The sequence below is a fragment of the Lactuca sativa genome, chromosome 4 (genome assembly GCF_002870075.4).
Source record: "Lactuca sativa cultivar Salinas chromosome 4, Lsat_Salinas_v11, whole genome shotgun sequence".
NCBI classification, from domain to species: Eukaryota; Viridiplantae; Streptophyta; class Magnoliopsida; order Asterales; family Asteraceae; genus Lactuca; species Lactuca sativa.
The window spans coordinates 108,536,035-108,549,241 of record NC_056626.2 but is presented as its reverse complement, the minus strand read 5'-3'; the positions used below and the strand labels follow the sequence as shown (position 1 = coordinate 108,549,241).

Below are 13,207 nucleotides of genomic sequence, written 5' to 3'. Positions count from 1 at the left end.
GTTACCAAATCGGCGAGTAGCATGGGTGGACTCGGCGAGTTGGTGCTGAGTGGAGAAAACCCTAAATCCGGAGGTTGAGCCCTATATAAAGAATGTTATGTCTCCTCCCCAGCCTCCTTATCACCCCTTGAGTCCCAGAAGCCCTGATTTCGTGAGAAAACACCATTGTTGAGTGAATTGGAGCTTGGGGAAGTGGTTGATTGAAGAAATCTTGAAGGAGAAGAGACTTGGATCAAAGGGCTTTGCAGGATCCGGATTAATCTTCTCTTCGGGCTTCCTTTTGAGGTATTATTTCATTGTTTGAGCTGCTATTGTTTAGATTCATCATTTTGGGGGTCTTAGAGATCATATCTTTGGTGTATTGGACTTTAGAGGTTAGATCTGAGGTTGCTACCTCAAATTTGGAATGGAGAAGGGCTAGAATGCAGAAAAGTCCCAGTTTATGAGTGATTGAAGGAGTTATCTTGTCCCAAACCCTAGCCCTAGAGTGTTAAGTGCCTAGATCTCCTTGGATTCATGTAAAGTTTGCTACTTTACGTGATGGATGGCCTTAGGAAGGGTAGATCTATGGTTTGGATCATCTGCATGGCTTGGAAAGCCTCTGTATGGATTCAGACCCGGTGGTACTCGGCGAGTCACATGGGTGCACGCAGCGAGTTGCTTGAAGATGGCCTGGAACTCGACGAGTTGGAAGAACAAGTCGGCGAGTAGGATGAAGGTAGCCTTAGACTCGACGAGTCTGTTCTTGGACTCGGCGAGTCTTGTCGAAGAGTCCCAATCTTTCTGGTTGAGCCGTGAATCGGTGAGTCAAGGGATGACTCGGTGAGTTGTGTGTGAGTGGACTCAGAGTTGTTGGACTCGGAAAGTCTCGGGGTAACTCGGCGAGTTGGGTCGCGGATTGAAGGAAATGTTGAGCATGGCGACTCGGCGAGTCATCGGGTTGACTCGGCGAGTAGAGTCAGTCAGAGGTTGACTTTGACCTTGTCTTTGACCAGGGGTTGACGAGTGATTTCCAGGGGCATTTTGGTAATTGTTGGATATTGTTTTGAATTTAGTGCCTTGGTAGTTGTCCAGAGGTGGAGACCGTATCAGTGATCGGAGCAGCTTGGGTTATCTGTTCAGTCGGCAGTTTCGAGGTGAGTTATCCTCACTATATCAACAGGGTCTAAGGCACCAAGGTCGGCCCTTATCGGATTGAGATCTGGGTATTTGTTGTTATGTTATTGCTTGGATATGTTTTCATCCTGGTAGCTAGGATGGTATATGTTAGAGACCTGGTTGAGATCGGTATCCTGAGAGATAGGGTGATGTTATGCTAGTGACCGGTGAGGTCGGTATCCTGGTTAGGATGATGATATGTTATGTGATCTGTTTGATCTGCTTGTTGACTGTGAATTGCTACTAGATTGTATGTATATGTGCACATGGTTGTTTGGACTGGAGTTGGGTTGAGGCGGGTCCTGCTTTGTGCTGTAGGCCAAGATACCCAGGGCGGACCGGTTGTCCCGAAGGCCCAGCGAGCGGTCCGGATAGGCTGTACGCCCCAAGAGGGTGGACCAGACGTGCCGAGGCTCGGAGAGTGGACCAGGCCGACTGAAGGCCCGGTGCGGGCGGACCAGTCATACTGTAGACTCAGAGAGTGGACCAGGTGGATTGAAGGCCCGGTGCGGGCGAACCAATCACACTGTAGACTCGAGGTATATGGCTAGACTCGGAGGGTGGACCAGGTGGACTGTTGGCCGGTGTGGCGGACCAGTCCCACAGTAGACCCAAAGTGCATGGTTGTTCTGTGATCGGATATGTTATGGCATGTTATGCGTGTATGGTATATGTGGTTGGTATTTTGGGGATATCACACTAAGCTTTCGGGCTTACAGTTGTGGTTTAATGTTTTTCAGGTTCTTCAGGAGACCGTGGCAAGGCAAAGGTGTGATCGTACCGCTCCTCGTGTTTATAGTGTGATGAGATTCTGGGAATACTTAAAACAAATTGTATTGAAAACCTTTTTGTAATAACTTTAATGGAATCGGGTTGTTTTCGAAAATTTTAAATTGGTTGAAATTTTTGGTCGTTACAAGTTGGTATCAGAGCCTTAGTTTGAGTGAATTGGAGGAACACTCATGTGACTCCAGTCTCAAATCGAGGAGAGTTTTCAAAAGAGTATTTAAAATGGTTTTCAAAATGAGTAAAGGAGGACGCGGAGGTACGATCAGCAGGAGCCAGTAAGTAACCCCAAAATACCATACATGATATTTGTTTTTGAGCTTTTTTAGAACAGCATGCTAGTGCTAGGCTAGGGACCTTCAGGATTTCATGATAATGTTGCCTGATTTGTGATGCCTGTAGCCTAGGGTTTCCTTGTGAGAGATTTCCAGTGTTCCTCTAGTTTTGAGGGTTGAGCGTTGTTATGCATGTTTTCATTAGGGTGTTGTGGTAGTACTTCATACAAATATGGGTAGGTGTGGAAGGTAGTATGGGCCCGTACTACTAAAAGCACATGACCCATATGCGTATCAGGGAAACCATGACCTCTAGGGTTGGGTTGAGAGAGTTGGTTCCCAGGATAGTGGGAAGTGTCTGAGATCTTGTGTGGTGTTTTTCAGTATGGAGATTCTGAGGCATGCTGGGAGTGGATCCGGATCAGGATCGGGAGCAGGAGAGGGAGTTTCGGGCGGGACAGTACCGCCCGAGGTTATTGGTCAGATGAGCACGTGCGAGTTGGATGCGAGGATTCGTGAGATCCTGTGTGATGAGATTGCTGAGTTGTTTCGGGCTGAGTTGCCAGAGCTGTTTGGGTCGATCAAGACCGCCATGGTTGAGTATTTTGATGAGCGCTATGCAGCTCTCATAGAGACGGCTGCCGCGGCGGCTACAGCAGCTGTAGCAGCGGCAGGGGGAGGAACTGGTCGGGGCTTTCAGTATCGGGACTTCGATAATACGAAGCCTCCCACCTTCGATGGAGTTTAGGACCCGATTGTCGCTATGAGGTGGTTATCGGACATGGAGGGGTGTTTCTTCATGTGTTCATGCCCTGCTGAGTAGAGGGTGAGGTGTGCTCTGAACCTGTTGAGGCTCGGGGCGAAGGATTGGTGGAGATTGACCACGGGGTCATATTCGGATGCGCAGAGGGGTGCGGTTTCATGGGATCAGTTCAGGGAGATGTTCAGCACTCGCTATGTTCCGCGAGTTAAGAGGGAGAGATTGGCTCAGAAGTTCCTTGAGCTGAAGCAGGATTCAGAGTCGGTGACTGAAATCACCAGGATGTTCATTGAGAGGGCGATGTTCTGCCCTGAGTTCGCTTCGGAGCAGGCTCAGATGTCTCGATATCTGAGCATGCTCAAGAGGGGTATCAGATAGTTTGTGTCTACGCAGAGGTGCGAGACCTTGTTGGACTTGCAGGAGGCCGCCAGGCGGCGCGAGTTAGAGATTGAGTTGCAGATGCGTGAGTTGAGGCAGGCTCCAGTGCAATTGCAGCCGGCGCCAAAACGGTCCAAGACCGTTGATTCTAGAGTGGGGGATCTGAGTAGCCACACTTGTGGGAAGTGTGGAAGGAGTCACACCGGAGTTTGTAGGTCCGGTGGTGCATGCCGCAAGTGCGGAAAGGAGGGGCACTATGCGAGGGATTGTCGGCAGTCAGCGCCGGTTCGGGATTTGAGGATTTGTTACCATTGTCATCAGGTTGGACATTTGAGGGTCAATTGTCCACAGCTTGCTGCAGGACCGGTGCAGGCTCCAGCACCGGCCACTTTGAGGATCACGGGTGGAGGTCAGGGTGGAGCGGAGCTCCCAAGGGCTCAGGGTCGTGCTTTTCAGCTTGCAGCAGAGGAGGTCAGATCAGTGCCTGATGCAGCTACGGGTATGTTTCTTCCTTGATGTCTTGTTATCTTATGATTATTGTGGAGTATTGTTTATGTGCTAGTATCTTTGTGTGATTCTTGGTGTGGTATTTGTTGTTTTACAGAGTTATGGCATGATTATAGGTTAGTGTTGGGAATTTCGTTGGTTATCATTCATGGGGTTATTAGTGGGAATCTGGCATTGGTCTGAATGTCGGGTAGCATCTGCCTTCTGAGGAGTGGTTAGCTGCTGATTGAGTTTCTATCGAGCGGGAGGATCAGTGTGGAAATGTGATTTTGTGAAGGTTGCTAGTGCTAGTGGGAAATCAGTCCGCGTGTAAGTGTGGTGTTGTGCAGGGTTGTTTTGGGAGGTCGGTGATAGTGACCGGTGGTTGATAGTCAGTGCCCTAAGTGGGGGAGAATTCGAAAATTCTCCGGATGATCGATGAGTATGTGAGATTGTTGAGCTGTCTGGGATTCAGCAGTGTTCTGTCAGCCAAGAGCATAGGCTGGCATGAGTAAGTGGCAGGCATGCGGGGTAGAATACAGACCAAAGGTACTTATTTGCGGAGGGTCTGGGATCAGGCCGGGATTGAGTTGTGTGATGGAGATAGAGTTCGGAACCCCTAGAGGGCTAGAACGGTATGCATGGGAAGTTTTCCCAGAGTGATAGCTCGGAATGATGAATGCTAGTTGAGCGGTCCAGATAGACTGAAGGCCGGTAGGCGTACCAGTCAGGCCGAAGGCTCGGAGAACGGTCCAGCTAAACTGAAGGCACAGAGAGCGGTCCAGATTGACTGAAGGTTCTGAGAGTGGTCCAGATTGGCTGAAGCCCTGGTAAGGCGGTCCAGCCATGCTGAAGACTCTGCAGGTATTGTTGGATCGGTTCGAGGATATGGTTTGTGTATGTTGCGGTGTGATAGCATTTGAAGGTCTGGCCCCGGGTACTGATCTTGATTAGTTGAGATAGTGCATGGGCCTGAGGATCCCCGCGATCAGAGTCAGAGCATGTGTGTTGGATGGATAGCGGTTACACTATGAAGGAGTGGTGCAGCGTTGCGCGAGCACCGTGGCACTTGTTGGAGTGACAAGGCGGCCAAGTGGATTCCTTGGTAAAGGAATGAGAGAGGAGTGTAACTCCGAGAGGGAGTGCAAGTTTACGGAATTGAAAGCGGCAGAGCAGAGTTATGATTAGAGTGATCCGAGTATGGTCATTGAGCAGCGTGTTTGCGGCAGTGGGATGGAATCGCATCCGGTTTGGGATGTCTGCTGAGGTCGCGGAAGGAATTCTGCGGGTATAGAGCCAAGAGGCTCGGAAGGGATGCAGGGAGGGAGTCTCAGGATCTCAGTGTGATTCTGATCAGGGAAGTGCGTATGTAGTAGTGGTTCATCCTGGGGGATGTTTGGAGATGTCATCAGTATATCGGGTTTCCCAACCTAAGGGTGCAAGAGCTAGTTCAGCATGTGCATGTGATTGCAAGAGGATAACTCATGGGAGTTGCTCTGAAGAATGTGTCTTTCTGTCAAAAGAATGACTAGAGTTGGACTCGGATCGGGAATCCGGTGGTGCCACTACTAGAAAAACAGCCTTTTACGACGCTCATTGCGCGTTGTAAAAGGCTCAGACGACGCGCAAATGCGTGTCAAGGAAGGCCCTGTCATAAAGAGAGACGACGCGCTTTTGCGCGTCGTCTATAGATGACGCGCATTTACGACGCTCATTTACGACGCGCGTTTACGACACGCAATGCGTATCAAGGAAGGCCCTGTCATAAAGGAAGACGACATGCATTCGCGTGTCGTAACCTTACGACGCGCGTGTTAATGACACACAATGCGTATCAAGAAAGCCCCTGTCAAGAAAGGCCATGTCATAAATGAAGATGACACACATTTTTGCGTATCGTAAATTTAAATGTTAAAAAAAAATTTATATATTTATTTTAAATAAAATTTGCATTTAATTTCTCATAATAGAAATAAAATACCATATACTAAAAATACAATCCATTGCATATTATAAAATAAAATTTCATACTCAAAAAATAAAATAAATTGCACAAATTGTAATGTCATACTAAGAATCATTCAAATGTCAAACAAAAATAATACATTGCTAATATGGGTTATACATTCCTATAAAACTAACAAATAATCATACAACTCTGTTTCTTACTGGAAAGGAATGTCAAACATGATTACAAGTCTTCCTTAATCTTGATTACTCACCTACTTAAGTAGAATGTTGTTGTTGAGAAGGTTACCTAGCAACAGAGAAAAACACAACACCTCTCCCACAATCACAACATCATTTACAGAGAAAGGGTTGTCAATTACTTTCATTAAGACTTTCATTCAATCACAAAAATATTAAATAAAAGGGTGAAACAATAACTTACTTTTGATAAGTTGATCTCCCTTAGAGCAAACACAGCTAAAGCATTGAACAAAACCCTATTTCAAAATTTTATAAATACACAAATCATGATACCTGATATTGGAATACACACTTTGAGACATGAATAAATACGAGTAGATTAACCTGGATACATAGGAAGTAAAGATGGAAGGTGCCAAAACTTCGGGGGCATTGGGTTGGTTCCTTCCCACTCGCACACACCAAGCTAGAACTCCACTTAATCCAGCACCAAAATAAGCCTGCATTCAGAAAGCTACAGGGGTGAGTCACAATTCAAGAATCTGTTAAAATTTGAGGAATAACATGTTCAACCAAAACAATATTAGAAAATAGGGTTAAATGTGAAACATAGCAATGTAATAATTATCAAGGTGCTGGAATACTTGAAATCTAGATTATTTGCTTGTTTGTACATCTAGACGATTTTATCACGAACATAAGTCATGTTATCAACTTTCTGAAGAAGTATACACATCAACAAGACCTGAAAATGTGAATAATGCAACCATTAGATTCACATAAACCAACGATCCGAACAAATTTATTAGGATTTTGTAAAGAGCAACTAAAACCAACTTTTAACCTTCAACTAAAACAATGTAAAAGATGATGGAGGAGAATGCTTACTTGTAAGAGCAACTAAAACAACTTTTAACCAGAAATATTCATGTTCTGATATTGCATCTTTCAATTTTAAGAAGCAACTCGAAAATAACCTAGCAAAAAAAGATAAGTTTAAAGAAATTTAATACATTGCAATGCCATGGAAATCTATAACCAAACCCATAATTATAATCATAATTTAGTAATATAATGTAATATGATATGGATATTATTGAAGATTAAAAAAAATTAACCTAGTACTAGAAAAACCCCTGTCTTCAACTAACATTTTAGACTAACATTTTAGACTATAATCTGTAATCTTATCAACTTGGATAAATCCCATTACCGTAACAGCTAAAGCAAGGATCAAAGGAATTGGGTTACACATGATGATTGTTAGTTAAATTTCCTCTTGTACATGTAAGTAAAAATGAGAGATTTCAAGTGTAAACCTGTGCATAAAAGACTTTTCTGCCTCACTTTCCAGTGATGCTATTTTTTCCAACAAGTCATTGGCTGTACCCCTCCCATCACCAGCATCCTCACCTCTATGTCTGGTAGATAGTAATCAAAATATGGATAATAAATACAACATTCATTGTAATTTTTAACCCAAAAATCCAAGATCTAAAAAGAGCACTTCACATTCATGAGCATCCAAGCGTTCGACTTCAGCCATGGTTGCCACATGAGGACCAAGTTTTGCAATGCCTTTCTCTGTCATAGAGACTGGATGGTTGTTTTTTCAACAGTTGATGGGGCATTCGAAGCAGCTCCTATGGTAAGACATTGATGACACAATTAATTTCAAAAATTTCACAAATTTAATTAAACTAATATTCATAAAACTAACAAGAAAACATATGTTCTTATTATAGTCTTATATGGCTTATTAAGAACTTTTTATTCTTCAACAATGTAGAGTAGAGTTAATATATATATATATATATATATATATATATATATATATATATATATATATATATATATATATATTTTCAGCTACATTGTATTATGTTATAAATTTATAATCATAACACTATTTGTGTTGCCTATTTAGATGGGGATAGTTGATGCTATTGTGGATGTCTTAACCCACTAAGATATGATTTATGCATAGAGTTTACAAAAAAAAAAAAAAAAAAAAAAAAAAAAAAAAAGCTAATCTATATATTTGTATCTATTAGGCCTTGAACTATTAAGTCCATTAAGTAAAACAAAAACAAGACCTTAGTGAAAGACTAAAAGGTAATAATAATAATAATAATAATAATAATAATAATAATAATACAAAAGTAGACATACAGTTAGTTGCAGTTGACTTACTATAGTAAATCTTTTTAGCTTTCATAAGACCTAATCCATGTTCAGCACTAATACTCGCATACTGCTTTGATGTCCATTCATACACAAATGGTTCAGTTTCAACCAAAATCTGTATTTTTTTTTATTGTAACAATTAGCAAAAAATTTGATTTCATATTTTTGAAAAATAAAATAAAAAATCTTACAACATCATCATACTGGGAGCCCGACACATTCAAATGAAGGTTTCCATCTCCAAGGTGACCATATCCCACTACATTTGCTTTACCACCTGTTTTTCTTTTTTAAAACCAAAATTAGCAAATCATAACAAATTGAAATAATTTTCATCAAAAAAAAAGTTTAACTTTTAACTAAAAAGTATCCTCATTTCTTCAACAAGATCATACATTTTCTTAACTAGAATTGACAAATCATATTTATATACAACTCTAGCTTTCTGCAATGCTTCTGGAATTCCCTCACGAATTTGCCAAAATGATGATGTTTGATTCAAATCATGTGATATGGCTCCATCACTTACTAAACCACTTTTCATTGCATCCACAAGAAAACCTTTAACATTCTCTCTACAAAATTCAGATACATATTATATATAATTATTATTATTATATATAAATATATAAATAGGTAAAGTAAAATAGAAAAAATTTAGTTACTTGTCATTAGATTCATTGCTTCCGGTTGTCTCGATAAGAACATAGAAGTCGTAAATTGAAGATGCTAATGGATTTTGGACACTGTCTAAATGATCAACAAACTCAAATGGAGATAATATTTCAATTTCACCCAGTCTAGCTTGGAATAGAAGTTTCTAATACAAACAAAAAAAAAGAATATAAGATTTTTTTTTCAAAAAGCAAAGTGAACAAAAAGAAAAACAATATTTCACCTGGCAACTGATATAATCTTGACAGCAGGTCCTGCATTAGATTTAGAGGAAAACACCAACTTTCAAAACTTTTTTCATGATTAACCTTGACCCTGTATGCAATTCCCACATGAAAATTATGATAATAAGAGGATTTGAGGTCGATTCCTCTTTTATTTCTATTTTTATTTTAATTTCCGAGCCATACTCTATCTTGGCACCATCAGCAACCCATTCCATCATTTATTAAATTCATATTTTTGATTAGGATCAGTTATATGGTGCAAAACAATATCCATTTCATTTGCTAAATTGATTTTCGAAATGCTAGGAGAAAGGGCAGGAAAGTTAATTAAATAAAGGTTTAGCTACCTTACCTTCAACAATCATTTCAGGGGATTGAATCAGGGAGTTTAACTTTTCCAATTTCAATTCACGCTTCGAGGGCGAAGAGCCAGAATCCACTTCAGTTGCTATCGCACCATCAAACGAACGAGGAGGCAGTTCTCCCAGACAAACCCTAAATGGAGTAACCTTCTTGTAACTAATTAAATACAACAAATCGAACCCTAAGGTGCAATAGAATAGAAGTAAACTCGTTCAAAAAATCGAACTAGGAAAATTATGGTTCAAAAACCAAACCTGTGATGGAAATCAAAAATCTTACCTATGATGGAATCGTCGGCTGGAGTGGAATCGACGGCTGCGTCTATGTCGGAGATGAAAGTCTGGCAGGAGATGGTGTCATCGCGTCATCTGGTCTGGTTCACATATGGGGGAGTGGAAGAAAGGGAGGCGTTTTAGAGTCTTTTTCTTGTTTTTGTTTTCCAGATACATAGAGTCCAGACTCGGCACGAGTCATACAGGAATGGTGAAGAACTGAAGAGGGAGTGGTTGAGCTTGAGGTCTTTCTTGAAATCGCAGGTTGGGTTTTAGGCTAGAGAGAGAGAGAGCGAGAGAGAGAGAGAGAGAGAAGACGAAAACCCTAGGCGCGCTTCTTTCTTTCTAATTGGAAGAAGGTTTTAATTTTTCACAAGGAATAGGCGGGGTTCTAATTTTTGGGGATTTCATTTCCCGCTTAAAAGGCGTGTTTCATTAAAAAAAAATATAAAGCGACACACTTACACGACACACATTTTATGATAGGCGTCTTCCGTATTTCTTTTTTTTTTCTTTTCTGACACAAGTTTTAGGGTACGCACAAATGCGTGTCCTCTATCCTTCAAATTTTATAAGAGATGACATTATTTTTAGGGCACACACTTTTGCGTATTGTAGATGACTGTGTGTCATTGTTTGCGCGTCATTAAAGGGCTGTTTTCTAGTAGTGTGCATGGTTATTTCTAGCTCATATAGGTCGAGTGATGGTTTAGTCGGCAGTTTCGAGGTGAGTTATCCTCACTATATCAACAGGGTCTAAGGCACCAAGGTCGGCCCTTATCGGATTGAGATTTGGGTATTTGTTGTTATGTTTTTGCTTTGATATGTTTGCATCCTGGTAGCTAGGATGGTATATGTTAGAGACCTGGTTGAGATCGGTATCCTGAGAGATAGGGTGATGCTATGCTAGTGACCGGTGAGGTCGGTATCCTGGTTAGGATGATGATATGTTATCTGATCTGTTTGATCTGCTTGTTGACTGTGAATTGCTATATGATTGTATGTATATGTGCACATGGTTGTTTGGACTGGAGTTGGGTTGAGGCGGGTCCTGCTTTGTGCTGTAGGCCAAGATACCCAGGGCGGACCGGTTGTCCCGAAGGCCCAGCGAGCGGTCTGGATAGGCTGTAGGCCCCAAGAGGGCGGACCAGACGTGCCGAGGCTCGGAGAGTGGACCAGGCCGACTGAAGGCCCGGTGCGGGCGGACCAGTCATATTGTAGACTCAGAGAGTGGACCAGGTGGATTGAAGGCCCGGTGCGGGCGGACCAATCACACTGCAGACTCGATGTATGTGGTTAGATTCGGAGAATGGAGCAGGTGGATTGAAGGCCCGGTGCGGGCGGACCAATCACACTATAGACTCGAGGTATATGGCTAGACTCAGAGGGTGGATCAGGTGGACTGTTGGCCGGTGCGGCGGACCAGTACCACAGTAGACCCGAAGTGCATGGTTGTTCTGTGATCGGATATGTTATAGCATGTTATGCGTGTATGGTATATGTGGTTGTTATTTTGGGGATATCTCACTAAACTTCCGGGCTTACAATTCTGGTTTAATGTTTTTTAGGTTCTTCAGGAGACCGTGCCAAGGCGAAGGCGTGATCGTACCGCTCCTCGTGTTTATAGTGTGATGAGATTCTGGGAATATTTAAAACAAATTGTATTGAAAACCTTTTTGTAATAACTTTAATGGAATCGGGTTGTTTTCGAAAATTTTAAATTAGTTGAAATTTTTGGTCGTTACAGAGAAGCTGGTCCACATCTACATCAGAGAGGTAGTAGCTCGTCACGGGGTGCCAATTTCCGTGATTAACCGAGACGTACGGTTCACTTCCAGATTCTGGAAGAAATTTCATGACGAGTTGGGTACTCGTATGCACTTTAGCATGTCTTTTCACCCACAGACGGATGGCCAGAGTGAGCAGACCATCCATACCTTGGAGGATATGATGAGGGCATGCGTTATAGACTTTGGTGGTAGCTGGGACACCTACCTTCCATTGGCAGAGTTTTCCTCTAGTAATAGCTACTATGCCAGCATCGACCATCCTCCCTTTGAGTTGCTATATGGGAAGAAGTGCAGAACCCCGATATACTAAGGCGAGGTTGGACAGAGGGTTATGGGAAGTACCGAAGTGGTACTCAAGACAATAGAGAAGATCCAACAGGTCCGGAGTAGACTCCAGACGGCGCATAGTCGGCAGAAGAGTTACGTCGATTGACGTCGATCATACATGCAGTTTTAGGTAGGAGATATGTTCCTCTTGAAGGTGTCACCTTGGAAAGGTGTCATCCGATTTAGGAAGAGGGGCAAACTGGGCCCCAGATACATTGGTCCGTTCATGGTATTGGCCCGGGTGGGTTGTGTTATGTATTGACTGGATCTACCAGCCGAGCTTAGTCAGATCCACAAATACTTTCATGTCTCCTAGTTGAGGAAGTGCTTGGTAGATGACTTCGTCGTGGTGCCTCTAGAGGATATTCAGGTGGATGACAGCCTGAACTACATCGAGCGAATGTTAGCTATTCCGAATCGGAAGACAATGGATCTAAGGAACAAGAGGGTAGAGTTGTTGAAGGTAGAATGGCAACACTGTAAGGGCTCGGAGTGGACATGGGAGCCGGAGGATAATATTAGGGAGCACTACCCTGAGCTATTTCTAGGCACAACAGACTTCGAGGACAAAGTCTAAAATAAGTGGGGGAGATTTGTAACGCCCATCATTTGAGGTAATATTTATTTTAAAATATTTGCAATTTATTTGTTTGGACTAAGGAGTGATTAATGGATTATTTTGTGGGCTTAGAAAGTTGGCCGATAAGAATGGGTTACTCGAAGACGTACGATGGGCGTAAGTCTAGCGTACGTGGGGCGTAGAGTCACATTGGATGCAGGGAGCGGAGGTGCATACACACAGCGTACCAAGGTGTACCTGCAGCGTACGCAAGAAGACTCCAATCCCTAATTTTTAGGGTTTAAGCCATATAAATACAACATTATGACTCAAACCTTAGCCTCCTTACCTGCCCCTCAACCTCCGAATGGATCTTTATGATTCAAAACAAAACGAATTTTAGACCCTTTTTGGTCCACAGAATGGATCTTTATGATTCAAATTCGTTTCTAGGCCTAGGGTTGCCACCCATAGTGATATATGAGTCCCATAATCATTAAAGTTTCAATCTTTAAGGTCCTTTTGTGACCATGCATGAGTTTTGGTCATTTCCATGGAAGTTAGATGCTATAATCCAAGTTTGGGTTCATTTCATGGGTTGAAAGCCACCAAGTAACCGACTTTATGAGCTAAGATATGTTAATGGACCCAGATCTGTAATTTGGACTTAATGTCTTAAGGGATTAAGTAGTTTTGAAGAATATTCCTGAAGAGGGTAGTACACTGGGTGTACATGCTAGTACACGCAGCGTACAAGCCTTAAAAGTTGTACACATAGCATACAAAGGAGTACGCTCAACATACTCTTAGGAT

The 13,207-nt window shown here is 42.5% G+C and overlaps 1 protein-coding gene across 1 annotated transcript; it reads right to left on the bottom strand.

Annotated features, from left to right (window-relative positions):
- Positions 1 to 6,704: 6,704 nt before the first annotated feature.
- LOC128133491 (D-2-hydroxyglutarate dehydrogenase, mitochondrial-like) lies at positions 6,705 to 9,298 on the bottom strand. The gene is made up of 10 exons (XM_052770958.1): positions 9,267 to 9,298; positions 9,165 to 9,171; positions 8,847 to 9,001; positions 8,577 to 8,756; positions 8,373 to 8,466; positions 8,153 to 8,296; positions 7,573 to 7,637; positions 7,314 to 7,415; positions 6,883 to 6,971; positions 6,705 to 6,739 (listed from the first exon to the last, which is right to left on the bottom strand). The coding sequence occupies exons 1-10, from the start codon at positions 9,296 to 9,298 to the stop codon at positions 6,705 to 6,707; spliced, it is 903 nt and encodes a 300-aa protein (XP_052626918.1).
- Between the last annotated feature and the right edge of the window lie 3,909 nt (positions 9,299 to 13,207).